At 39.3% G+C, this 27,916-nt stretch overlaps 1 protein-coding gene across 6 annotated transcripts in view; it reads left to right on the top strand.

Moving 5' to 3' along the window:
- LOC134349598 (paraspeckle component 1-like) overlaps window positions 1–27,916 on the top strand; it is a 131,885-nt gene that overhangs the window by 56,738 nt on the left and 47,231 nt on the right. The window contains exon 8 of one of the 6 annotated variants that reach the window (XR_010018720.1): window positions 155–292. The exons of 3 other annotated variants lie outside the window; for them this stretch is intronic. Coding sequence is in view for 2 of the 3 variants with exons in the window: in XM_063054158.1 (XP_062910228.1) it covers window positions 155–364 (210 nt within the window). In the remaining variant the exon portion in view is untranslated. 2 more of the 6 variants (XM_063054159.1, XM_063054158.1) reach the window with 2 other exon arrangements.

Here is a 27,916-nt window from a genome sequence, read left to right as displayed (position 1 = left end):
ACTGCCTGCCAAACTTCATGACACCAACATGGAATGTCGCCAATCAATTTATAAATTTGCCATCTTTTGATTGGTTCCTACAATGGAACATATTATGGACATATTTTTTAATATATGTAATATATATAAATATCACTATGCAAATGGACACTAGCGCAATGATAGATTTCCTCAAGGAGCTCCTAGTCAATTAGGCTCTCCTCCTATGGTTAATAGGGGAAGCTTAAGCGGAACGCCTGCACCTGAGGCTGCTCCTCAACAACCCATGGCAGGTGTAGGTGCTGTAAGTGCTGCACCTGGTGGTTTTGGTAGAGGAAATCAAGTTGGTAACTTTGATGGAGCTAATAAACGCCGCAGATATTAGACATTTTGAACTGTAACAAATGTCATTCCTTTCTGTGACAGTTTAAGATATGCGGATATCTAGTGATTTAAAACTATCAGTTGAGTTTTATCTGCTGTTATTTGACTTTTTTAATGTGATGTAAATCTTTGGATTTTGTTTCCTTATATATTTTTGTTTGACTCTATACTGAAGTCTAAAATGCTTCAGGCTTTATCTCATAGAACAACCACATAAAACATTGTTTTAGCAAGTTGAGCTTACATTTTGTGTCTGCAGTATAAAACATCTTTATAATGTGACCATGCTGTAAAATCCATGGAACAATAAATAAAACAAATAAACCATTTCTTTTGTTAAAGTAATTGAACACTAGCTAACATGTACTAAGCAATGCACAATCTGTAATGTGCATGATTTTTAAATTGATGCAATTTATTTGTCTTGCGTTTTCTAAATTCCTAATATTGATTCAGATTATCCCATCCCATGACTATATTGTTTCACAGATCATTTTTCAAGTTCAAGTTGCAAATGGCTATATCCTATCCACATTAATTTATAATTACTTGGGAACAATTTTAAAATATGTTCCTAATTTCTCTAGCATTCCTGTCTCCCTTCTGCTGACCCAAGCAAATAGTTAGATCATTTTGGATTATTCTGTCTAGTTGAGTTTGCCATTTTAGTTTAAAGTCGCTATATTAGTTAAAAGTCACTACTATGAAATCTTGTGCAGTACTGGTCATGTTGAAGTAACACTGCAGGTGCTTTCAAAATAGATTAGCAACATCCATTTTTTTAAAAAACTATTGCCGTAGCAATTTTCTTTTATTTGAGGTTTATGCAACCCTAAACTCCCAGCTTTTGTAAAGCAAAAATATACTTCTGAAGAATTGGCTCATATTGTCAATTTACTATCCAAGAGTTGAACGTATTTAAATCATTTTGTTTAAATGGATGAATTGTTTAATTTGACATTTGCATCATACTCCTAAACAGAGGCCCCGTTTTAAATCAGTTTAGAAATGGTTAAGGATAAGGCTTCAAAAGTAAAAGTTTCTTCATGTTGCTTGAACTTGTTCTTCTGTAGCATAAAAGATTATTTAAAATATTTTTTGAGTGTAGGATTATCATTATGTTTTATAGATTTTTTTTGTATCTTATTCGTGTTAACCAGTAGTTTCATATTTACATGTAGCCAAGTGGAAATCTTACATTTTATTTCAAATAGTATTTTGGGTCAGACTTAAATAATCATATTAATTTTTCTGAAATTGAACTGTGTTGATATTCAATTGATAATCAGCTTTTGATTCCCTCTAAGCGCGCTGCAGTGAAAAGTAATATTTTGCATCTTTGTTACCTGTATTTCCCACATTGTCTGGATAGCAAATTGAAATTAGTGTTATTAGTTCTCCTTCTATTATATTTGGTATTTTGATAGAACTTCACTATTTTAGGTTTAAAAAGACCTTTTAAATGGTTGGGAAACAGTCAAGTCTTTTTGAAGTCACCGCAATCTATATGGTGCCTGCTTTTCCCTGAGATGAATTGTCAAAAGAAAAGGACAGCAGGAAAATGAGAATATTGCTCCCCAACTCCTAAAGGTAGTAGAGCAAACTCCTAGAGACTTGTGTGGTTTCTGCACATTTAATTGTCGCTACAGATAACTTGTAGGATAATTGGAAATATCCAATCCTTTGAAAACTGATTTGAATGACTGAGATTCTTTACTTTCCTCTTATGTTAGGAATCTATTCTGGCATCTAACTAGAACCTTAAGTGGATTTTTTTTCATGATGTATTCTCTCCATCCACCATTTTTATCAGTGTAAGATAATCTTAATTAAAACTTGTGTCCTGATCTGTTTTTCAAAGATTCAAAATTCAAAGTACATTTATTATCAATGTATACAGTATACAACCCTGAGATTCATCCTCTGCAAGCAGCTCTTCTCAGCAAATAAGTCTGTCTGTGCATCATTTATATACTGAAGGTTTATTGGTCTACCAGCCTTTTGCTGCTCCACCTTAACTTTTGGTATTCCTCGAGGTTCAGAATGCACTACTAAGTGTGAGTTTTTTATTTGCTATGCATAGTCCATTCTGTAAATGGGTTTTCCATGTTACAGAGTGTAGTTAAGAGACATATTGGCAAGATTATAAATGTTCAATTTCACTGTCATCAGTGTTTTTATCCTAAATTATTTGAATTGAATTGTCCCAGTGGTTTGATGGAATTCAAACTTTTGTATCAGATTGATGAACCTTGCTTTTGTATTTGAGGCCTTTTTAACTGCTGACTCCATTATTTCTGTTACCTTTCATATTGCTGAAGTACAATTGCGCATTTTTATTACTTGCTTTCCAGAACTATTTAATAGCATAACTATCTCGTATTGTGTACCTTTCTTAAATAATTAAGGTACTTGCCTTAACTTTGTCTTTTATATTTATTTGGACCTTGAGGAAATATTACAATGCATAGGTAGAGAGAGGTATATTTGACCTAGACTGAAACATTATAAAATGAAGAAGTCTGGCCCATTGTGTGTACATTGACCATGGATTGCCCAGATGCTCTTCCTGGGGGCGGGGGTGGGGGGAATTCCAAATACTTATCCAATTCAGTTTACGACTTGTTATTGAATATCATCTTATCACTTTTTAGACAAAATGTGCATTAGATGATATCTTGAAATTACAAAAAATAAACCTGGAAATCTTAAGTAACAACAAAATACTGGAAGATGTACAACAGTATGGGCCACAACTAATGGAGAAGTAACAATTAAAAGTTTCAGTTTGAAGACTTCATTGGAGTTGGGAAGGGAAAAAAGAAGCTTAAGGTGCAGGGAGGACAGGGGAATGCCTCAGGATATAATTGGGGTGATAGTGGGGATAATCTGTAAAGATAATCTGGCAAATGAGTGAACAGGAACAGTTAGAGACTGAGAACATAAAGAAATGTAGGAGTTTCAAAATATTGATCACGAAGTCATGGCCACTAGTTAGACCATCTTGGATTTAATTACAAAATATGGACTTGCCTTCATTGGTTTTGCTACAGTAAATTGGGATCATCCAATTACTTGCTATTCTAGCCGAAGTCTGTCTTTCTTCAAATATATAACAGATCCTTTTGGTTTTTCAGTTCCTCCAGTTCATGTGAAAAACTATACACAGCCAAAGGTCAATATAGGTAATGCACTATGAAGTTTAATCTTTGACTGTTAGGTGAAGACATAGGTAAGCTTTTTATCCAGTGATTTTTATATTTTGCATTCACCATCTGTTTAATACTTTCCTTTTGAAAGCCATAGGTTACCATTAGTTATTCTGTACAGAGTGGATTATGATTAATTAGGACACATCGGGACCTCTACATTTTGGTCCAATTAAGCGGCTATCTCAATTAGCCAAAGTTTCATGAAAATAGTGAAAAGGGTATATGAGGCAAAAAAATCAAGCTGCCGTTTAACTGAGTAATTATTTATATACTTAAATGAAATGTAGAACAAATTAGAACACTACTGATGCCTCTACAGTACTGTAAAACTGTTAGTTCCTAATAATCATTGACAAAGGAAATCATCCAGTGTACACTGCTGTGTTCTTTTGATTGACAGTAAATGAACAAGATCAGTGCAGACACTTAGTGCAGATAATGGACTACCTTCATACAATACTTTCAATTGCATTCTCTAAATCTTCATTTTCATTGTAACATGCAACATGACTCTTCATTATTCTTAACTTGTTGAATCGTGAAACAGTTTCCTTTATCACCCCTGGTCCTTACTGGCATCTCCTAGCCTGAATGCTTGAAACCATGATGAGCAAAACTGTTCCAAACTATCTTACTGCTTATTTCTCACCAGCTATCTTGAACTCAAGCACACAATGACCCTATTTTAGAAAAACTCTTCGTTCTAAGTATGGGGTAGTGTCTAACACCCACACAAGTGCACAAAACTGATGTAGTTAGAAACTATTTGTAAGAGTCTCCTGTCCCAATTGACTGGCATAGTGTCCTAAATAAAAGATTTGAATCCTGGCTATTTTCCTTGATTATTTTTTGTTCTTTAAGAGTTGCCCTAAATGAGCAGCAGCCCTGATTAACCAATGGCTCAATTAACTGGAATCCACTGTATTTCAAAGAAGTCAGCTTCTGCCTCTTTACTAAATATATCATTCAAAGTATTCCACATAATGGCTGAACATAGAAACTATAATTGAGTGACATTCCATCTACTTTCCAACAATTTAGTGATTAAATCAAATTCAAAAACTTAGTGTCATGGTTTAAGTAACTCTTTTTCTACCAATGTGATCATATGAACTAAGCTCAATCTGTAAGAGTTGAGAGGTGCAAACTGATTCTTAAATGTATGAACTAGTGGTAAGTGAATCAACTTCACTATTTCGCTTGAATGAAATTTTTAATTAGATTTATGGCAACATAAGCTGTTCCTGCAATTCTTTGAATGGAATTTAGTTACACCACTATTTTAAAAAGGAGTGAAGCACCTCCTGAAGGGTTAATAGAAATTCCAACTCAATAGCGATAAGATTTGTCTTCACCTTCTCTCACACTGACCTCATACATGTTAACATTTACAAAGGTTTGTTATCCTTTGCATTTTTTTTACATTTGTCAATTTTCTTGACAATTAAATGCATTTCACTGAAGTGTGTATCAGTAAGCTGAATTTATTTCTCCAAATTACTCAGTGGTGACAGCTATGGGTTATTTCGGTTATGTTTAAAAGTAAAGCCTTCAGGTGCAAATACTAATTTGACAGGAAGCTTTTGGTCCAACACTTGCAGGTTTCTCTTTTAATAAGTCTGCTTTTTAAGTCACTGTACTCCCTGATAAATTCATGGTGCACGTAATGGCATTAAAGGTGTTTAGTTTCATTTATAGTAAAATGTCAATTGGTTGTTATCAATCTTTTCTTTCTAAATTAATAGTGTCTTATACATTAAGTTTCATACCTGAGCACCTAGAATCTTGCAAATTGCTGGTTGTGATCATTGTTGTTGCATCCACGAAATCAAAGTTGCATATCTATGGTTTGATTATTTAAAAATATAATTCAGACATAATTGCTTAAAATCTTACAGCAGACTCTGGCAATTTTATTGATCAAGTAAATTAAATAAAACATTTTCTTTTCCAAAAAAATGACTTTTTCATTTAAGAGTACACTTGTAAATTATAAGCTTATATTCAATTAAAGAGCTGATATTGCATAAATCTCATAGAAACATTGTGTACTTTAATGTTGCATGTGCTTCAATTTTGATACCTTGTTAATGGATTACGGTGTTGGATGTGGAGCTCAAAGTATTTCAGCTGAGATAAATGTGCAGTAACTTATTACTAAGAAACATGGATTTAAAGTATATTTTGGTTTTTTAAGAATTCCTCTCCATTTACAGTGAAATGTTTGACCCACATAATGGTATATTTACTTGTAAATAATTTGACCTAAAGCACTTCTGTAATCCTGCTTCTTCTTAGAATTAACATAATCTTCATCAATGGTAATAGTACTTTTAAGCTTTCTAAGCAATCACAACCAAATCTCATATTTATTTGAATCAATATTACAATTTTACAGCTTTAGTTTTTTCCTTATGTCAGAACCCATAGACTTCCATGTAAAAAGAACAATGATACCTTTTTTTTTAAAAGTACACTTTTCTGAAGTTAGATGGGCATGGAATTCTTGTTCTGTGTCTGACAAATATCTGAGTAATTGGAATGCCTGAAAATTGTTATAATTTGTACTAAGCTAGTAAATAAATCTTCTCTAGCTCCTAATTATCGGCAAGAGCGACTAACAACCTGAATCAATTCTGATTACCAGGTTTTCTTCCCTTTTGTAAATTTCCTCCTTTTTAACCGTTTAATTTTAATGAAAATAAATTCTTACTGGATTTTGTTCCATTGCATTGATCACTTTACCAAAATATCAATTATTTGGCTACTTTTAGCTTTTTAGTTGGGCTAGCAGACACTGCTTTGGAGACCTATTATGTGCTTTCCCATGAGATGATGGGGATGTAACTATGTTCACAGTGAAGTTAATCATGAGAATGACTGGTTTTATCTATTATTGCTATAATTTCATGATATGAGAAAAAGGAAAATGATCATTTCATTTTATTCTGAACAGCAAATCGATGGCCTTTAGTTTGGATTTTTTAGTTTTATGACTTCAGTGCTTAAAAATGATATTCACTTGTCGCAATCTATGTGTATTTTCTTTAAATATTGATTTGGATGTAATTAACTATTAGCTCTTCTATTTGGCAGCGATCGTATACTTGGCACCTCCGGCTAAGTTTCACTGAAAAGTGCTTGATCTTTTGGCAGTGATTTCCTTGATGTTCTGTCATACTGGTTTGCAATTTTTAACAACTAAATGTCCCAACTGCTTTAAAAAGGTCTCTCATGTTAAGAATACAAATGTATCATATGCTTCCATCACTCTTCCTGCTGAGATCCACTTTCTGATGAGATTTCTAGGTATATATTGTGTGCTTTATGGTATGTAATTCATTGTAGTTTGGTGATGTGAAGTGTCATTTTCTCTTAAACTTTGCCAAATGATTATTTTTCTTCTAACTTGAGTGTTTTTTCTAATTGTTCTTTGCTTGTGTAGTGCAATTCTCTCCTGTTTCGTTTTTTGTGAGCTAAGTAAATGCCAGGGATTAAACTTGGAAGCATTGCTAATTGTGATTGTTCATTTTTAAAAGCTAGTCACCTAGTCAAGCTAAAGTAAATTGAGAAGTCAAAACTAGACTGTTTACTCTCTCTATGCAGGCATATGAAGTATTTAACATGCTGCTTTAGTTGCAGCATGTGAAAAGTGCTGCCATTCTTCCATCAGTAAGTTTGTATGTCTTGATTATTTTATATAAATGCATTTTGTATATTTGGAGTAAACCTAAATTACCCCTGTTTCCCTTAATTTGGGCCTCAACAAGACAGCATTGCATCTTTCTATGAGAATTATAATTTGAGCCAATTTGATCAGAAATTCCCCAATGTACTTGCTAAATGACTGACACAGTCCAGCAGTAGAAACTCCTGGGAGTGCGCATCTTGCACAATCTCCCATGGTCTCAGAATGCATTATACACCATCAGGAAAGCTCACCAACACCTTACTTTGAGAGAAAGTTGAAGAGAACAGGAGTATGTGCATCTATACTCACGTCATTCTACTGGTGCATAGTAGAGAGCATCCTGACAAGCAGCATCATTGCATGGTATGGAAAAGCTACTGAGGCGGACAGTAAGGCTCTGCAGTGGGTAATCAAAACTACCCAATGCATCACTGGCAGCAGCCTCCCTGCATCAAGGACATAAATATAGAAAGGTGTTGGAAAAGGGCCAGTAACATCTTGAAGCAGCTCAGCCACCCTTCTCATGGACAGTTTGTCCTACTCCTATGAGGGAGAAGGCAACTTGGCATTCATGCCACAATCACCAGACTCAAAAAGCAATTACTCTACACCAGTACTAAGACTGATCAACACCTCCATCCACTAATCCACCCCTCCACACCCTAACCTCCACTACTTTATGATTTCCTGACAGTCACTTTATGGATATGTGATCAAGCTATGTATGTAAGCAACCTTACATATGGTAGTTAGTGAAGTTGTGGCAGCAAAGTTCCAGCAACCTAGTTGCAGTCCTTATCATTGCTGCCGTCTTTTGCAGATGTTGCTTGTTCTTCCTATGATGATGTTGGTTTCCTCTGGGTGCTCCAGTTTCCTTCCAGTGATGTGAAGGTTGGTAGATTAATTGCCCTTAGTGTTGATGGCTTATAGAATCTGGGAGAGTTAATGGAAAGGGTTATATGAAAAACCCTTTATCAGAGACTATAGGGGAAAATTAGAAGAATTTTTCATATTCCATAAGCCAGCTCAGAGTAAAATTAGATTTTGTTCTGAGATAGCATAGGCTAAATGAGTTGAATTGTTGCCTTTTGTGTGGTATAAGACCATAATAACCCAAGAGAACAATTAAGCCATTTGGCCCATCGAGTCTGCTCTGCCATTCCGTCAGCTGATTTATTAGCTCTCTCTGTCCCATTCGCCTGTTTTCTCCCTGTAACCTTAGATGCCATTACTAATGAAGAACCTATCAACCTCCACTTTAAATATATGCAGTGACTTGACCTGCATAACTATCTGTGCTGATGAACTACCCTCTGGTTAAAGAAATTCCTCCTCATCTCTGTTCCATAGGAATGTCCTTGTGTTTTGAGGCTGTACCCCCTGGTCCGAGATACCCCCATTATAGGAAACATCTTCTCCATGTCAACTCTGTCTTGGCCTTTCAATATTTGTTAGGTTTCAATAAGGTCCGTATTCACTCCCCCCCCCCACCCACCCACAGACACCATTCTAAGTTCTAGCGAGCTCAGATCCAAAGCCATCAAATGCTACTAGTACATTAACCCTTTCATTTCTGAGTACATTTTCATGAGCCTTCTCTGGACTTTCCAATGTCAACACATGCTTTCTTAATACAGCTGACAGTACTCCAAGTGTAGTTTAACCAATGCTTTATAAAGCCTCAGCATTTCATCCTTGTTTTTATATTCTGGTCCTCTTGAAATGAATGCTGACATTGCATTTGCCTTCCTAATCACTGACTCAACTTGTCAGTTAAACTCCAGGGAATCCTGCAGAAGACCTTCCAAGCCCTTTTGCACCTTTAATTTCTGAATTTGCTCCCTGTTTAGAAAATAGTCTATGCCTTTATTGCTTCTACCAAGTGCATGACTATATACTTCCTTGCACTATATTCCATCTGCAGGTTCCCTGCTTCCTCAACAGTACCTGCTGCTCCACCTGTCTTTACAAACAACATCTACAGTTTTTCCCTTTGTATATCCTGCCTGTTATTTCCTCAAAGAATTCCAACAGATTGTTGTCAGACAAGATTTTCCCTTAAGGAATCCATGCTGACTTCAGCCTATTATGTGCTTTCAAGTGCCCTTAAACCTCATCCTTAATAATATTCTCTAACATCTTGCCAACCACTGAAGTGAGGCTAATTAACCTTGCTTCTGCCTCTATTAAAGAGTGAGTTTTGCAATTTCCTAGTGCTCCAGAACCATTGCAGAATCTCATGATTCTTGAAAGATCACTAATGCCTCCACAGTCTCTTCACCTACCTCTTTCAAAACACTGGGGTGTAGTACATCTGGTCCAGGTGACTTCAATCCTTTCAACTTCCCAAGAACCTCTCATTAATAACAAGATAGACTCACTTGTGCCCCCGGCACTCTCCAATTTCTGTCATACTGTTGGTGAAAACTAATGGAAACTACCTGCTGAGTTGCTCCAGCATTTCTTTGTCCCCCAATTCTACAGTTCCAGCGTCATTTTTCAGCGATATTATATCTACGCTCACCTCTCTTTTAGTCTGTATATGTCTGGAAAAAATATTTTTGTTTTTTTTTTATATTTTTGGCTTGCTCGTCTTCATATGGCATCATTTCTCTCCTTAAGGCTTTTTTAGTTACTACCTTTGGTTTTTAAAAGCTTCCCAGTCTTTTAGATTCCAACTAATTTTTAATATATTATATTTTATGCTGTCTTTAACTTCCCATGTCAGCCATGGGTGCCTCATCATCCCTTTAGTATACTACTACTTTGGGATGAATGTATTTTGTGCCTCCTGAATTGCTCCCAGAAATTCCAGCCATTGCTTTTCTGCAGTCATTCCTGCTAATGTTTTTTTTTCCAGTCAACTTTGGCCAGCTTCCCTCTTGAGCCTCTAGCTCCCTTTATTCAAATATAATACTGATAATGGGCTGATATTTAAGAAAATAGCCTAAATGTTTGCATTTCTTAGTGCTCAGGCTTTGTGTAAACAATAAAGCATATTTTTTAGAAGCGATAGATATAATTTTGTGTCAATGTCATAATTACCTGAGTGAATTAGATAGTAGGGACATTTCAGAGCTTTAAGCCTTAAAGAAAATGTGGTTGTCTATATAAGGAAAAGTGTGTGTAAAGAATGACTTAAAAGAGAAAAAAAAACACAAGATTCTGATTTGGGGCTTGTATGTTTTGAATACAATAACAAACCTTGTGTGATGGTAGGTACTAGAATAAAATTATGCTACGAAAGTGCAGACAGTGGTCATGAGCCATTGTGTGAAAAAAAAATTTGTTCTTTTTTCTTGTTCTAAAACATCTGTCCATTTTATCCCTCTTATGATAGCAATGACCTGACAGTCAGAGTTCCAGTTTATACTTGCTGTCTGTCGTGCCTATCAAGGAAGTGCAAAGCATGAGAGAAAGTTAGGGTATAATGTGGGCTCTGCACATACTCAATGGAAAAGCTAGACCCCCTTCACACATGGGATTCTCTAGCTGAATAAAGACTGTGCAGAGTCAAAAAAAAACTTGCTGTCTGCATTATTTTTCCAAAGTTGCACTGATTTCTGCCCCTCCAACCTATAACATTGAGCTCAAAATTTAAATCTGTGCATCCATGCTTTCTGTTTCTGTTTCCATAAACCATCGGTTAACTCAAATGGCTCTTTTTATCTTATCAATTCCAGCCAGAAATTATACACCTTTCAATCTCTTAACTCAAATCTCTTAGTTGTTTGTTCAAAGGAATGTTCCAGAGGTTTTGTAATATGGAAGGTAGAATCTGGAATGAGGATTCTGACTTTTTGATTTTGGGAATGAATGAGTAAATAAGTTACGAACAGTCTAACAGGAGTGGGTCATCGCTTCCCTGGCTATAGGTTGACTCATTATAGAGCCTAACAGCCGAGGGTGAGAATGACCTCATATGGCACACTTTAGAGCAGTGCAGTTATCTTAGTCTGTTACTTAAAGTGCTCCTCTGTTCAGCCAAGGAGGCGTGCAGAGGGTGAGAAATATTGTCCAGAATTGCCAGGATTTTCCATAGGTTCATTTGTTCTGCCACAGCTTCCAGTGTGTCCAGTTTGACTCCTATAACAGAGCTAGCCTTAGTAATCAGTTTATTGAGCCTGTTGGTATCACCCATGTTGATGCCATTGCCCTAACACACCACCATATAGAAGATTGTACTGAAAACAACAGACTGGTAGAACTGTGAAGGAAAGGCCTGCATACTCCAAAGGACCTCAGTCGCCTCAGGAAGTAGAGGTGACTCTGGCCCTTCTTGTACACAGCTTCTATATTGGTGCTCCAATCAAGTCTACCATCCAGGTGCATCCCCAGGTGCTTGTAGGTCCTCACCACATCCATGTCATCACTATCTCCTTTGTTCTACTGATGTTGAACTGCAGATGATTCAGCTTGCACCATTTGACAAAGTCCTCAACCAGGACTCTGTATTCATCAATCCTCCCTTTATAGACCCAACTATTGCTTAGTCATCAGAGAATTTCTGCAAATGGCATGATTCAGTGTTATATCTAAAGTCTGAGGTATACAGGGTAAACAGGAAGGGGCCTGAGTGCTATTTATAATACAGGAGCAGGGAGGTACTACTGCAGTTGTACAAGGCCTTGGTGAGACCACACCTGGAGTATTGTGTGCAGTTTTGGTCCCCTAATCTGAGGAAAGACATCTTTGCCATAGAGGGAGTACAAAGAAGGTTCACCAGATTGATTCCTGGGATGGCAGGTCTTTCATATGAAGAAAGACTGGATGAACTGGGCTTGTACTCGTTGGAATTTAGAAGATTGAGGGGGGATCTGATTGAAACGTATAAGATCCTAAAGGGATTGGACAGGCTAGATGCAGGAAGATTGTTCCCGATGTTGGGGAGGTCTAGAACGAGGGGTCACAGTTTGAGGATAGAGGGGAAGCCTTTTAGGACCGAGGTTAGGAAAAACTTCTTCACACAGAGAGTGGTGAATCTGTGGAATTCTCTGCCACAGCAAACTGTTGAGGCCAGTTCATTAGCTATGTTTAAAAGGAAGTTAGATATGGCCCTTGTGGCTACAGGGGTCAGGGGGTATGGAGGGAAGGCTGGGTTCTGAGTTGGATGATCAGCCATGATCATAATAAATGGCGGTGCAGGCTCGAAGGGCCGAATGGCCTACTCCTGCACCTATTTTCTATGTTTCTATGTTTAATATGTCTGATACATAGCTCTGAAGTTAAGAACAAGATTGAAGGGTGTTTGGCATAAGTGCTAGAAAATTCAAAGTAGGAAACTACAATGAAGTAGTCAAGGAAGCTGGAAGTGGGACAAAAAATTAGTGTGGCAAAGCTATCTTTTTGTGGACTTATGGACATAGTAAGAAGCATTTTGGTGACTAGGTGGGGAATAATAATGCATGTCCTGTTGTAATTATTACTGAATAGACAAGTCTTTTTTAAATTAAGCCTTTATAAACATGAGAAACTCTGCAGGTGTTGGAAATCCAAAGCAAAACGCACAAAATGCTGGAGTAACTCAGCGAGTCAGGCAGCATCTGTGGAAATGAATAATCAATGGATGTTTTGGGCTGAGTCTCATCTTCAGGGTTCAGCCTTTTTTTTTTCCTTTAGAAACTATAATAAATGCATCAATATTGGTTGTAGACATATATGTTCTTGACAATTGAGTTATGAACTTGGGTATAATGTGGCAGTTTGGATCAAGTTAAAGAACTTGAACTGAGGTTGGAATTTCTACAAATTGTCTTGTTCTGGTTAAACATCGACTTGGTTTTATTTGGTATATTTTTATATACCATTTTAACTATTTTTGGGCTTGCTTCCATTTTCTGCTGGAAAAAATGCCCAAAATATATATCAATCATTGCTAAAGAGGACTGTGGAAATATTTGTTAACAAAGGAGTTATCCATAAGCAATATTTTTCAGCCCAGAAATGCTTTTAAATTGATTTACATTGTCCACCTGAGGTTTCTGCTTAAGCTTGATCAAAAGTTGTTTCTGAACCAGAAAAAGTCATTATTATGAAAATCATTTAGCTGATTTCTGTGTCAAATTGAAGTATATTCACACCTTGGCTGTTTTGAATTCAAATTCTACCATTGAATGGTACAAGTTTCAATATTTTTTTCCACTGAGGCATCATGAGCTTCTTCCTCTAATATTTAATGGACAAAGAGATTGAGGTTGTATCTGAAATTCAAGAGGGTGTAGTTCTTAGAAGTGTTTCTGATTATTACGTGACATGGAAATGGGCCTTTTGATCCACTGAATCAGTAATGGATGTTGAGCACTCACTTGGGCCATAGCATTTCATTCTTCCCACATTCTCGTCAGCATTCCTACACACTAGGGGCAATGTGTAGTTATTAGTTAATGCACCATGCCATATATCTTGGGGATATGGGAGGAAACTGGAACACCTGGAAGAAGTCCACATAGTCGCAGGAAGAACATGCAAACTCCATTCAGCATCTTAGATCAAGATTGATTCTGGGTTGTTTGAGCTCTGAGGCAACACTACTGCTAGTTGTACCACTGCCATCTCTAAAGAGGAAATGCTTCGCTTCTGGCTCCTGTTAATTCAAATGTTTTCTTTCATCTATATATCAGTAATACACGGTTGAGAAATTGTGATATTCATTTGGCTAGAAATGCAAGCAGTGATTCTCTAAATGGTTTAATCAAAGCTCAAAGTAAATTTATTATCAAAGTATGTGTGTGTATGTCACCAATAGAATCAATGAAAGACCACACCCAACAGTGGACAACAACAAATGTGCAAAAACAAAAAGGGGCAATAAAGAAATAATAATAATAAATAAATAAGCAATAAATATCTAGAACATGAGATGATGAGTCCTTGAAAGTGAGTCCAGTTAAGTGCTGGGGTGAGTGACGTTATCCCCTCTGGTTCAAGAACCTGATAGTTGGGTGATTACTTCCACAAGATGGTTAAGATTTTTCTTAAGCCATATTTAAATCTGTCAATATCCTAAAGAATTCTTGAACCCCACACTTCCAATGTCGAACCTATCTTACTGTATATCCTTGAACATTTGTAACTTCTCGTTTATCCTCCAGTTTACCTCATCCATTTGGATTTCTATCTAGCCAGTTGTGATAGCAATTCAGTACAAAATATAAAATTATTATAAATTCCAAAGTAAATTTTGCAAAATAAGGGAATAACTAGGTAGTGTTAATGAGCTCATGAACTTTGCTGAAATGTGATGACAGAAAGGAAGAAGCTGTTTCTGAATTGATTGTGGGCCTTCAGGCTCCTGCACCACCATCCTGATTGCAGTAAGGAGATGAGGGCATGCCTCGTGTGGTGAGGGTTCTTAATGATGAAAGCCACTTTCTGGAGGTACCACCTCATGAAATTGTCACCCATGTTGGGGAGAGTTGTGCAGATAATGAAGCTGGCTAATTAAGTGAATCGCTGCAGTTTCTTGGGATACTATGGATTGGAGGTTCCCTACCAGGCTATGATGCAAGCAAACAAATTGCTGTCCACCATAAAAATCTGCATGAGTCTTTGGTGACATACCAAATCTCCTCAAATTCCTAATGAAGTAAAGTTGTACTTTCGTGAAGGGTCCAGGTTAGATCTTCTAAGATGTTGATGCTCAGGAACTTATGGCTGCTCAACTTTTCCACTTCTGACCTCTCAATGGGGATCAGGGTGTGTTCTCCTGACTTTCTTTTTCTGAAGTCCACAATCAGGTCCTTGGTCTAGTTACAAACAAGAGAAAATCTGCAGCTGCTGGAAATCTGAACAACACACACAAAATGCTGGAGGAACTCAACAGGCCAGGCAGCATCTATGGGGGAAAAAAGTGCAGTCAACAGTTTGGGCCAAAGTCCTTTGACAGGACTGGAGGAAAAAAAAGCTGAGTAATAGATCTAGTAGACCTTGGTCTAGTTGATGCTAAGTTCAAGATTATTGTTGTGGGGCTCTACTCAACCAGCCAATCTGTGTCACTCCAGTGCACCTCCTCGTCACCATCTGAAATTCTGCCAACAACAGTGGAGTACCTGCAAATTTATAGCTGGCATTTGAGCTGTGCTTAGCCATGAGGTTGTGAGTGTAGAGAGAGTAGAATAGTGGGCTAAGCATGCATCCTTGAGGTGCCTGTGTTGATTGTCAGCAAGGTAGAGATGTTTTACCAGTATGTACCGATGGTGGTCTTCCAATCAGGAAGTCGAGGATCCAGTTACTGGGGGAAGATACAGAAACCGAGTTTTAAAAGCTTGGTGATTAATATCGAGAGAATGATAGTGTTGAATGCTGAGCCGTAATCAGTAAACAGCAGCATAACATATGTTTTGCTGTTGTCTAAGTGCTCCAAGGCAGAGTGGAGAGCCTGTGGGATTGTGTACAATGATAAAAGTAATTGATGACAGACTGTGCAGTGATGATGAGGGCTATTTATCTTTAATTGTACTCCTTGGTTTGGTGCCTTCGACTATAAAGACCTAAGAGTTATAGAGGCATAGGGCTCTAATGCACAGAAACAGCCTATCTAGTTTGTTCCAAACATTCTGCCTAGTTTCATCAGCCCACACCTGGAATATACCCCTCAATATCTCTCCCATCCATGTACTTATCGAACATCCCTTAAATGTTGCCATTGAATCTGCGTGCACCACCTTCTGAAGAAATTCTCCCTCGGGTTCCACTTAAATATTTTACCTTTCATCCTTAACCTATGACCTTTAGTTCTCATCTCACCCAATTTCAAAGAAAAAAGCCTGCTTGCGTTTATCCTATATACACCACTCATAATTTTGTATATTTCATTTCCATGGAGTGTAAGAGAATGAAAGGAGATTTGATAAAGTCCTAACCTATTCAACCTTTCCCTGTAACTCATCCTCAAGTCCCAGCAATGTCCTTGTAAGTTTTCTCTGCACTCTTTCAATCTTATTGGTATCTTTCCTGTGGGTAGGTGAAATGCACAAAGAACTCCAAGCCTGGACTAACTAATGTCTTGTACAACTTCAACATAATATCCCAACTCTTGTACTTAATGCTCTGATTTAGTAAGGGCAATGTGCGAAAAGCGCTTTTCATGACACTATCTACCTGTGATGCCACTTTCAGGGAATTATGTATCTGTATTTTCAGTTCCCTGTGTTCTACCGCACTGCATTGCCCTACCATTCACTGTGCTCCCAAAGTGCACATCTCAAATTTGTCTGCATTAAATTCCACCTGCCATTTTTTAGCACATTGTGGATGGTCCATATTCCACTGAAACCTTTGATAGTCTTCCTCACTGTACACCCCAATCTTATTGTCATCCACAAATATGCTGATCCAGTGTACCATATTAAATAAAGGCATCCGTTCGTCTTGTGAGACCATGGATCTGCACCTAGAAAGTCTTCAGGGCACAGGCCTGGGCAAGGTTGTATGGAAGACCAACAGTTGCCCATGCTGCAAGTCTCCCCTCTCCATGACACCAATGTTGTCCAAGGGAAGGGCATTAAGTACCTTGCTCAAGGACACAACGCGTTCCCTCGGCTGGGGCTCGAACTCACGACCTTCAGGTTGCTAGTCCAATGCCTTAACCACTTGGCCACGTGCCCACGTGTACCATATTATCATCCAAATTATTAATATAGATTACAAACAACGATGGGTCCAGCACTAAACCCTGTGGCCCACCACTACTCACAGGCCTCCAGTCAGAGATGCAAGTATTAACAGCCACTTTCTAACATCTCCGTGTTTATCTAGAAAGTTTGGGTTGCGCTTGTGTAGTCTTAACCTTGCATTTTCAGTTCTTCACTGTTACTTTTTCATGTTTGTCAGTGATACATCTTCAGTTCATTGTTCACCTTTGTCCTGATTCTTCACATCTGTATGACAGAAAGTGTATGCTAGTGACATCTAGCTGTGCCATTTTCTCTCTATAGTCATAGTGCTTATTGAAATCTCTTCTGAGGAAATGTTATTCCCAACTTAAATCCTCATTACTTTGGTTTTCCTTCATAACTATGACTGTTGAGTATAATCTGGTCTCTGATGGCTGTCTGAAGCTGAAACAGGATGCTTGCACCACAGAGTCAAGTTTAATCCCAAGATAAACTTTGAGCTCTATATCAGAGGCATCACTAGCATTACCCATTTCTCTCATTGTCTTGATTCCTCCCCTGCTTCAGCTCATCTGCTGCCAAAGTGTAATTCACGTCTTTCTATTTCTACAGACTTTGAGGTATTTAAGAACTAAGGTCCAGTCCCTGTCCCTATTTAGGGGCATTATAAGCCTGGTGGCTTAGTCGCAGATATTAAACAAAATTATTAAATGCTGTGTAGTAATTTTATGTATTGCTGCCGCAAGAAGGAAAACAAATTTCATGACGTGTGAGTGATGATAAATTTGATTCTAATATGGGTCTCTTTTGTAGACTGAGAGTGGGAAGGGGGCAGGAAAAGGGGAATCATGGTTGGGAAGAGGGGAGTGAGTAGGAAGCACCAGAGAGACGTTCAGTAATCAATAAATCAACTGTTTGGAATCAAATGACCTTGCCTGGTGACTCAGGGCTGGTTGTATCTGCACCCATGCCACCGCCTGCCTCTGACACTTCTCTGCCACTTGTCCTACACCCCTCCTGCAGTGCATGTGCTCTGTCTCTCTGTCTTTCTCTATTTTTCTCATTCTCTCAATACGCTTAAAATACTCTAGTTCACAGTTGTTCAGTAAGGCATGTCTTTGCCTCATCAGTAAGTTTTGGATACATGGGTTATTTCCTTACAAGAATGATGGGGGAGGAAACAAAATGGCTGCATTCATATTGATTTTATTGGTGTATTTCATGTAACTTTATTGATTGATCTCAATTTTGTGATGCATTATTTTTGTATGAATCAACTGGATTGTTAATAAACATGAATGATGCAGCAGTCCTCTCCAGAACATTTATTTAATTGTTGAAATTGGTTGACCATTGTTTGGTATATGTTTGTGTTTATCCCATCGTGTAGGGAGAGTAAGCAGAATTTTTGGTGTGGACCTACTGACTAGAGATTGTTGCAGGCCTATATGTAGGAAAATTTGAATGGATGGATCTGTTGCTGGGGCATGACATCTTTGGCTGATACAAAAAGTCAAGACTTCTAATTAGAATAGCTAGGTTTTTTAAAAAAAAAAGGAAAGGGGGGCAGATACTGGAGTCCTTTTTGGTAAAATTTTTACAGTGTTCTGGTACATAGGTTCAAAGAATTATTTGCCACCTTGCGTTAAAGTTTTGTTCAATGTGTAAGTGTATTTTTAGTTAGATAAAACATTTTTGTGCAAGTCAAAGTAGGTTATTATCAGAGTACATACATGTCACCACATACATTCCTGAGGTTCTTCTTCCTGCAGGCATACTTAACAAATTTATAGAACAGGATCAGTGGACAACAAATTGTGTAAATGCAGATATAAATGCACAGCAATAAATAACGAGCATGAAATAAGATAAAGGAGTCCTTAAGTATAGTTATCCACTTTTGTTCAAGAGCCTAATGGTTGAGGGGTAGGAACTGTTCTTGAATCTGGTGGAGCAAGTCCTGAGGTTCTTGTACCTTCTACCTGATGGCAGCAGCAAGAAAAGAGCATGGCCTGGGTGGTGAGGATCTTTGATAATGGATACTGTTTTCCTACAGCAACATTTCATGTAGATATGCTCAATAGTTGGGAGGGTTTTACCCAAGATATACTGGTCTGAATCCACTTCCTTTAGTAAGATTTTCTGCTCAAAGGCATTGGTGTTCCCATACTAGGCTGTAATGCAGCCAATCAGCACACTTTCTACCACACACCTATAGAAGTTTGCTAAGGTGCCTATCAGGCAATTAATAATTTATTTATTTTGATTAACTAGAGGGGGAAAAGGTGATGCTGAAATATGAATAGCAGCTCATACATCTAGAAGTTGTTAACTGCTCAGATTTCAAAAGGAATCCTGATTTTTGTAATTCTCCTTGTTTACAGTGGGGGGCTTTACTAAAATCTTTCTACTTGAAGAAAAAAAGTACATTGAGCACAAGAATTTTGTATTTATCTCAGTGCTGCCCAACCTACATTGCTTTTATTTTTAAATCATCCATTAACTGTGAACAGAAATGCATTGTATTGATTTTAGGAGTCATTGCACAATTAGAATTCTAATTGTTAAAACTGGTCAAAGGAATGAGGCACGGCATCTAGCCCTGAGTTGAAATTATACCTTTGCTTTGGGCCTCAATAATGCAGTACAGGTGTATTTTTTAAAATACTTAGGTTTATAACGGCTGAAAAACAAGGCATGGATCTAATCTATTGAAACCTATCAACAATAAATAATTGAACAACAGTTCTAAATACCTTTCTCTCCATTTTACTTGCTCTTCATGTATGGGTCTTAATGTAAAATAAAGGGAAATAAGAGATCTATGTTTGACAAAGACGTGCCTTACTCCCAGCTCACCAGATACGGCGATCATACCCAAGGGCTTCTTGATTCACAGGATGGACTGAACTGCTGATTCAGAAAAGGCAAAAAGGTCGAGGTGCTCTGATCTGGTGGTTTTGTCAAACTTGTGTTCCCCTGACCTTGAACATCTGATGGTCAAATGCCATTTGTTCCATTTACCTTGGGAGTTCTTCTTCATAGTCCTAACCACAGTTTACATCCCATCAGCTATAATCAGGCACTTGCAATACTGCATGATACCATCTTCAAACAAGAAACAGTCCATCCCAATGCATTTGAAATCATAATCAGAGACTTCAACCAAGCTTGTTTAAAAGAAACTCTGCCTAATTACAATCACCATATAACCAGAAGTCCCAACACCATAGACCACAAACTTGTATAGACATGTACTGGAGAGAATATTGACTTGCCTACATTACAGCCTGGTATGGAAGCACCAATGCCCTTGAACAGAAAATCCCCCCAAAAAGTAGTGAATATGGCTCAATCATGACAGGTAAAGTGCTCCCCCAAACTGAACACATTTGCACTAAGCATTGTCACAGGAAAGCAGCGTCCATCATCAGGGACCCGCCACCCAAGCCGCTGCTGCCGTCAAGAAAGTACGGGAGCTTTGGGACTCATACCACCAGGTCCAGGAATGGTTATTATCCCTCAAGCATCAGGCTCTTGAACCAAAAGGGATAACTTCACTCATCTTCACTTGCCCATCATTGGAATGTATTTCAAGGTTGACTGTGTGTATAAATTTATAAATTTAATAAATTTATTTTAAACCATTATTTTACAGTTAAGATTCAGTCCTTTTTGCTGTTTGATTCGTGTTATGCCCTGTTTTTGACTTCCAACAAGTGCTCCTATCAAGTCTTTGAAATCTATGATGTTTTCATAATGGTACCAATTATTATGAGGGAAAGAATATTTTCAAAATGTATAAACAAATTTAGAAGCCTGTGGGGAAACAAAGTTATTACAACATCCAGACATCCATTTTATTCACATTAAATAACCTGCAAATAATATGTGAAATTTATGTGAAAATGATTATCTCAGCTCTACCAGTTTTCCCTTATTTTCATTCTTTTATCTATTTTTAAATATATTTTAAAATGTATACAAAATATGAAAACTGTTGCTATTCACAGCTTTGCCGGATTTTGTTCACTGAATCAATCTGCTCAATTTATTTGGAAATGCTCAGTAAAATTTTGTCCTTCAAATTGACTTACTCAATATGGTGCAATATTTATAAGTTTTTCCAGTAGACTTTAGTTGGAACTCAAAGTGTTAAAAATTTGGTAAAGCTAATGGGGCACAATAACTTTTCTTTAAGCACCCCCTTCTAGGACAAATACTCGTTTGGGAAGTCAACCGGCTGGATTCTGGACAAAATGGAGAGAATGAGTGGACTGTGGAAGAGGACCTGGGTATGCTTAACAACGTTCATGGTGGAGCAAGCTGACCAACCAACAGGGATGAGCAAAACTGAGCTGAAAGGCTATTTTGTTAACTTGCTTGCATATTGATGATGCACAAGGCTGGGACCGAGTTGTTCACCCATTTGCTTAGTTCAGCAAATCATAACTTTGTCAATAAAGTAAAGAAATTGAGATAAATTTGAATTTTTCCACCACTAATTCTTCCCCATGATGACACCTGGACAAAACTTTTCCTATAGAAAGGAATGCTACTATCTTTCCAGACCTAATGGATAGTTATAATAGTGGCTTTTGGTTGAATTCAGATTTTGTGAAAGTAATTTGTAAAGTTGATATTAAAATTTATAAACTATTGTTGATGAATCAGGAATGGTGTAGCATATTTGTTTTGATCCTACAAAGCAATTTGAAGCTGTTCTTCAAGTCAAATGCAACATTATCCATATCCTGAAAAAACATGCATAGAAAATAAACTACCATTGTTACACTAAGTTGGTTGACAACATAAAAATATCTTTTGATCATTGTAGTTCTATACATATTTTTAAAGCTTGAGAGTTATTGGTAAGTATCTTTTTATTCTTGATTGTGTGTTTGATTTATACATCTGCATGGTAATGTTTTTTCCCACCATTCTTTAGCATTCCCAATTTAAATCAGTTTAGAAAATAATGTAGATGCAACTTTTACTGTGTATGTTGTGGAATATGGCACCTTGAGCTGCCACATTGAGGAATGTGACATCTTTCCATATGCCGTTGTAACTCGGTATTTATAGAGGTAATTTTAAGAGTAGAATAAATCAATCTAGTGAGTAACAACTTAGTTATTGCTGAAATAAGATTGGATCTTCTCTGATCTGTCATTGGGCTGTAATCTAAAGTTTCTGCTGACCAAAGAGAGAAGTCTTATCAGAACCTTCTTTGCAGCCAGTCTGGATGTATTCATACCATAATTTAATGGATCTTAAGTTCATTCAGATAAATTGTTTTACCTTGTGTCTTAAAATAATATTTCATCTAGGCTTTTGCTGTTATTAGTTCCCTTCCCCATCATTTTCCTCTTCTCGGGTCCATTTCTCTGCCTTGCATTCTGTGATTTTTGCTCCGGGGGTTTAAACTAGATTTGCAGGGGAGGGGAACCAGAGTGTTAAGAGCAGATAGTGAGGTGGAGGAGGATAAAGGACATGCGAGAACTGCAAGTATAGTGCATGAAAGTCAGTTCTAACATATAAAGAGGCTTTGAGGAAAGAGAAGCAGAATAAAGGGTGTAAAGGTAGTAAGGTAGAAGGGCTGAAGTGCGTGTACTTCAGGGCAAGAAGCATCAGGAACAAAGGTGATGAACTGAGAGCTTGGATACATACATGGAATTATGATGTAGTGGCCATTACAGAGACTTGGGGCACCAGGGCAAGAATAGATTCTCAATATTCCTGGATCTCAGTGCTTTAAAAGGGATAGGGAGGGGGAGAAAGGGGAGGAGAGGTGGCATTACTGGTCAGGGATACTATTACAGCTACAGAAAGGGTGGGTAATGTAACAGGATCCTCTTTTGAGTCAGTATGGGTGGAAGTCAGGAACAGGAAGGGAGCAGTTACTCTATTGGGAGTATTCTATAGGCCCCCTGGTAGCAGCAGAGATACCGAGGAGCAGATTGGGAGGCAGATTTTGGAAAGGTGCAAAAATAACAGGGTTGTTATCATGGGTGACTTTAACTTCCCTAATATTGATTGGCACCTGATTAGTTCCAAGGGTTTAGATGGGGCAGAGTTTGTTAAGTGTGTCCAGGACGAATTCCTGTCACGGTATGTTGACAGGCCGACTAGGGGGAATGCCATACTAGATCTAGTATTAGGTAACAAAGCGGGTCAGGTCACAGATCTCTCAATGGGTGAGCATCTGGGGGGGACAGTGACCACCGCTCCCTGGCCTTTAGCATTATCATGGAAAAAGATAGTATCAGTGAGGAGAGGAAAATTTTTAATTGGGGGAAGGACAAATTATGAGGCTATAAGGCTAGAACTTGTGGGTGTGAATTGGGATGATGTTTTTGCAGGAAAATGTACTATGGACATGTGGTCCATGTTTAGGGATCTCTTGCAAGATGTTGGGGATAAATTTGTCCTGGTGAGGAAGATAAAGAATGGTAGGGTAAAGGAACAAGTGAGGTGGAAAATCTAGTCAGGTGGAAGAAGGCAGCATTCATGAGGTTTAGGAAGCAAGGATCAGGTGGGTCTATTGAGGAATATAGGGTAGCAAGAAAGGAGCTTAAGGGGCTGAAGAGTTTAAGAAGGGGGCATGAGAAGGCCTTGGCGAGTAGGGTAAAGGAAAACCCCAAGGCATTCTTCAATTATGTGAAGAACAAAAGGATGACAGGAGTGAAGGTAGGATGGATTAGAGAGAAAGATGGGAAGATGTGCCTGGAGGCTGTGGAAGTGAGTGAGGTCCTCAATGAATACTTTGGTATTCACCAATGAGAGGCAACTTGATGATGAGGAGGACAATATGAGTGAGGTTGATGTTCTGGAGCATGTTGATATTAAGGAAGAGGAGGTGTTGGAGTTGTTAAAATACATTAGGACGGATAAGTCCCCAGAGCTTAATGGAATATTCCCCAGGCTGCTTCACGAGGCGAGGGAAGAGATTGCTGAGCCTCTGGCTAGGATCTTTGTCCTCGTTGAATACAGGAATAGTATCGGAGTATTGGAGGGAGGCGAATATTGTCCCCTTGTTCAAAAAAGGTAGTAGGGATAGTCCGGGTAATTATAGACCAGTGAGCCTTAAGTCTGTGGTGGGAAAGCTGTTGGAAAAGACTCTTAGAGATAGGACCTCTGGGCATTTAGAGAATCATGGTCTGATCAGGGACAGTCAGTATGGCTTTGTGAAGGGTGGATCGTGTCTAACAAGCCTGATAGAATTCTTTCTATAAAACTCCGGTTAGGCCGCACTTGGGGTACTGTGTCCAGTTCTGATTGCCTCACTATAGGAAGGATGTGGAAGCATTGGAAAGGGTACAAAGGAGATTAACCAGGATTCTGCCTGGTTTAGAGAGTGTGCATTATGGTTTGAGATTAAGGGAACCAGGGCTTTACTTTTTGGAGAGAAGGAGGATGAGAGGAGACATGATAGAGGTGTACAAGATATTAAGAGGAATATCTTCCCCAGGGCACCACTGCTCAATACAAGAGGACATGGCTTGAAGGTAAGGGGTGGGAAGATCAAGGGGTATATTAGAGGAAGGTTTTTTTTACTCAGAGAGTAGTTGGTGCGTGGAATGCACTACCTAAGTCAGTGGTGGAGAGGCAGATACACTAGTGAAATTTAAGAGACTACTGGACAGGTATATAGAGGAATTTAATGTGGGGTGTTATATGGGAGGCAGGGTGTAAGGGTTGGCACAACATTGTGGGCCAAAGGGCCTGTACTGTACTATTCTTTGTTCTTTAAAAGGAATAGCTTCAGAAATGCAAATGATTAATGCTTTTTCAGAATTATCAAGATTCTGAAATGACCCTCACTCCATTGGGAGCTTTAAAAAGAGTACAATCAAGAAACATGGTGAAGGAAATTATGGAATCTATAGACCTGTTAGGTTTGCAGCATTTGGGAGAATTCTAGTACCCAGTAGTAATAGAGAAATTGAGTTTGTGTAGTATTGTGAAAAGAAAGTTGGGTTTGGCAGATTGGAAATTTTTTAAGCTGTTGCTAAAAAATTGTATATGGAGGATACCAATGAGTGTAGTAAATCTTCATTTCCAAAAAGCAGTGAATAACATCCACAAAACAATTAAAAACTGAAGAGCTTTCCGAATTGGGCATAATTACACCACTAGAAGATTGGTTAAAGTGCTGACATAATGGGTATTTTCAGATTGGAGAGTGCTAGGTACAAGAATTGCCATTGGGTATTCAATTATTTGCAGTAAGTGTTTGGAAGAAAAGGCAAGTTTCTTGATGCAATATTTAATGAGAAAATAAGTTGTGAGAATGATCTGGTAATATTAAGTGATTTAGCAAAAGTTGGCAGATGGAATATGATATTGCAAAATGTGAAATGGTTCATTTAAAATCGAAGCTCATCAGCCAGGGACTATCATTGATTGATGCTTTTCTCCCTTAATCCTGGTACATCTCTTGGTGGCAGAGCAGTGGCAAGATATCTGCCTGCAAACCGCCCCCCCCCCCACCTGCAGTTTTCATTGGGGTTAGTCAGTTGCCCGACTTCTGTCCTTCCTCCTCAGCCGCAGCCAGAAATCACTGTTTCCTGCTTCTTCAGCCAACTGTCTGGTGGCCCTACCGACCCTTGCTCCAGTCACTGCCATATCACAGAGTAACCTTCTTGTTAATACGCTGACATTGCCACAACAGGGTAGATAACGGTCCTCTAAACAGCTTCCAGATCTGAGTGCTTCAGAGTCTTTTGCTTATAAGCAGCCTCCACTCCTTCCTCCCGGGGAATGGTTAACTCAGTACTGTGGTCCATAGCCACCAAGGCAGTCCTTCTCACTATGTCTGGACGGAGAGATGTGGTGATTTCTGTAGGGAGCTGTAGCTGTCTGCCAAGTTCCACCCTCATGTTCCACTCCTTGCCTGTGGAGAGGAGTCCTGAAGGAACTCTGGGGCAGGTACATTCAGCACACTTGCCAGCATGAACAAGTGGGATGATTTGTCATCATGCTGGGGAAAGACTGCTTCTCGCCTTCTGCCTGCAGGTCTTTAGGATCTGTGCCTGTTTCTTCAGGAGCTGGTCATGCCCTTGGGACAGTGCAGTCTTGAATCCTGCCAGGATGTGTGGAAGGTTGGCATTAGTGTTAGCACACAAAGGGCGGCTATCCTCACTACTGAACCACTGGTGAAGATTTCGGAAGCTGGGCAAGGTATCGTGGTTTGCCCTGATGAAGCTGAGTCTGGCTTGTGGAATCTTCCACAGGTCACACCAACTGAGGGACCTTCCGTGGGTCAGGACCAGCTGAGTACCCGTGTTGTACACTGCAGCTTCTCTGGCAGCTGTGTACTATTGGCTTCACTCTGCAGTGTTTCTGCTCTGTCCTTGTCTCCTCCTCCACTACCATGAGCTTTCTCCTGCTTGTACCCCAGGCTGATGGATCTCGGTGACAGCTGCAACATGTTCTTCCGAAAGAGGCCAGTATCTAAGAAACACCCAGCCATTTCCAGATGTACATGTTGGCTATCCCATCCATCCTACCGGCTGTTGATGAGGGCATTTTTCAGGGGCCACCCCATCCTTTGATACAGTATGAACTGGTAGCACCACACTTTGTACTTTCTGGGTGGTTGGCTCTGGTTGATTCTGGCCAGGCCATCTGTGAGCTGCTTCAGTGCGATTTTCCCCATCTGCCTGTCAGAGAGCTGTGCAGTTCACTGCCTCCCAAGGCTTTGGATGGACTGCCTGGCCAACAATAGGATTTCCTCACCCCTACAGCAAAGATGATGTCGCTCCTGACCCCTTTTTGGAGGAATGTGCTTCATGACTTGGAGGGCTTGATCTTTATTACTTCCCATGTTACTAGCTCACCCAGCCGCTTCAGCCTTCTTGTACGTGCAGCCGTCTGAAGGATGTCTGTGACATCATCCATGTAGCTTTCAGTGGAGGAAGCCTCTGTCCTGACTGCAGCTTCATCCCTCCAACCACTGGCCTTCCTCCAGTAAGGATGATCTCAAACACTGCCACGAGTAGATCGGAGAGCTGGAACACCCCATTGCAAAGCATACTTTGAGCAGCTTCCACCCCATTGTAAAGGCTCGAAAAGAGAAGCCCATCTGGAGGTCACTTAAGTAATCGGAAACCAGGTCTGTAATGAAGTTGGGAATGTAAAAGAAAATTGAGCTGATGGGGCACATATCTATAGGCATTTGCAAGATCCAGCCACATGACATGTAGGTCACCTTTCTCACATTTGGCTCATTGGATCTGGTCCCATAACAATGATGCATATTCCACACATCCCAGGAAGCCTGGAACTCCTGCCTTCTAGCAGCTGGTGTCATTGTATCCATTGCCCATGAGGTAGCTGGTCACTCTCTTAGCCAGGACAGAGAAGATAAGATTTTCCCCTCGACATTCAGCAGTGCATGCTCCTGAAATGGATGTTAGGACTGGAATTGCTTTTTTTGATGACTTCTCTGACTTTATTTGGGTGGGGGGCACGGTGTGAAACTGGACAGTTGGAGGAGCAGGACATGGAACATACCCTGATGATCTGAGGGAAATTTTCCTTGCTGGATCACTGTACTGGCCCCTGATGTACTGCTCTGGCTCCTCTTTGGTGGCTTCTAACTTCCCACTCTTTTTAACCTCCAACAGCTGTCATGCATATTTGAAGAATCAATCTCAATCGCTATCTGTCTGTGTGTGTATCTGTCTCTGTCTCTCTCTCTCCCCCCCTCACTTCTCCTCCTCCCCCACTCCCTCCTCCTCCTCCTCCTCCCCCACTCCCTCCTCCTCCTCCTCCTCCCCCACTCCCTCCTCCTCCTCCCCTCTCTCCTCCTCCTCCTCCTCCTCCTCCCCTCTCTCCTCCTCCTCCTCCTCCCCCTCTCTCCTCCTCCTCCCCCCTCTCCTCCTCCTCCCCCCCTCTCCCCCTCCTCCCCCTCTCTCCTCCTCCTCCTCCTCTCTCCTCCTCCTCCCCCTCTCTCCTCCTCCTCCCCCTCTCTCCTCCTCCTCCCCTCTCTCCTCCTCCTCCCCTCTCTCCTCCTCCTCCCCCTCTCTCCT

The sequence above is a fragment of the Mobula hypostoma genome, chromosome 7 (assembly GCF_963921235.1).
Source record: "Mobula hypostoma chromosome 7, sMobHyp1.1, whole genome shotgun sequence".
Taxonomy (NCBI): domain Eukaryota; kingdom Metazoa; phylum Chordata; class Chondrichthyes; order Myliobatiformes; family Myliobatidae; genus Mobula; species Mobula hypostoma.
Note: the sequence above shows the minus strand (reverse complement) of the source record. Positions and strands in the feature narration are given on the sequence as shown.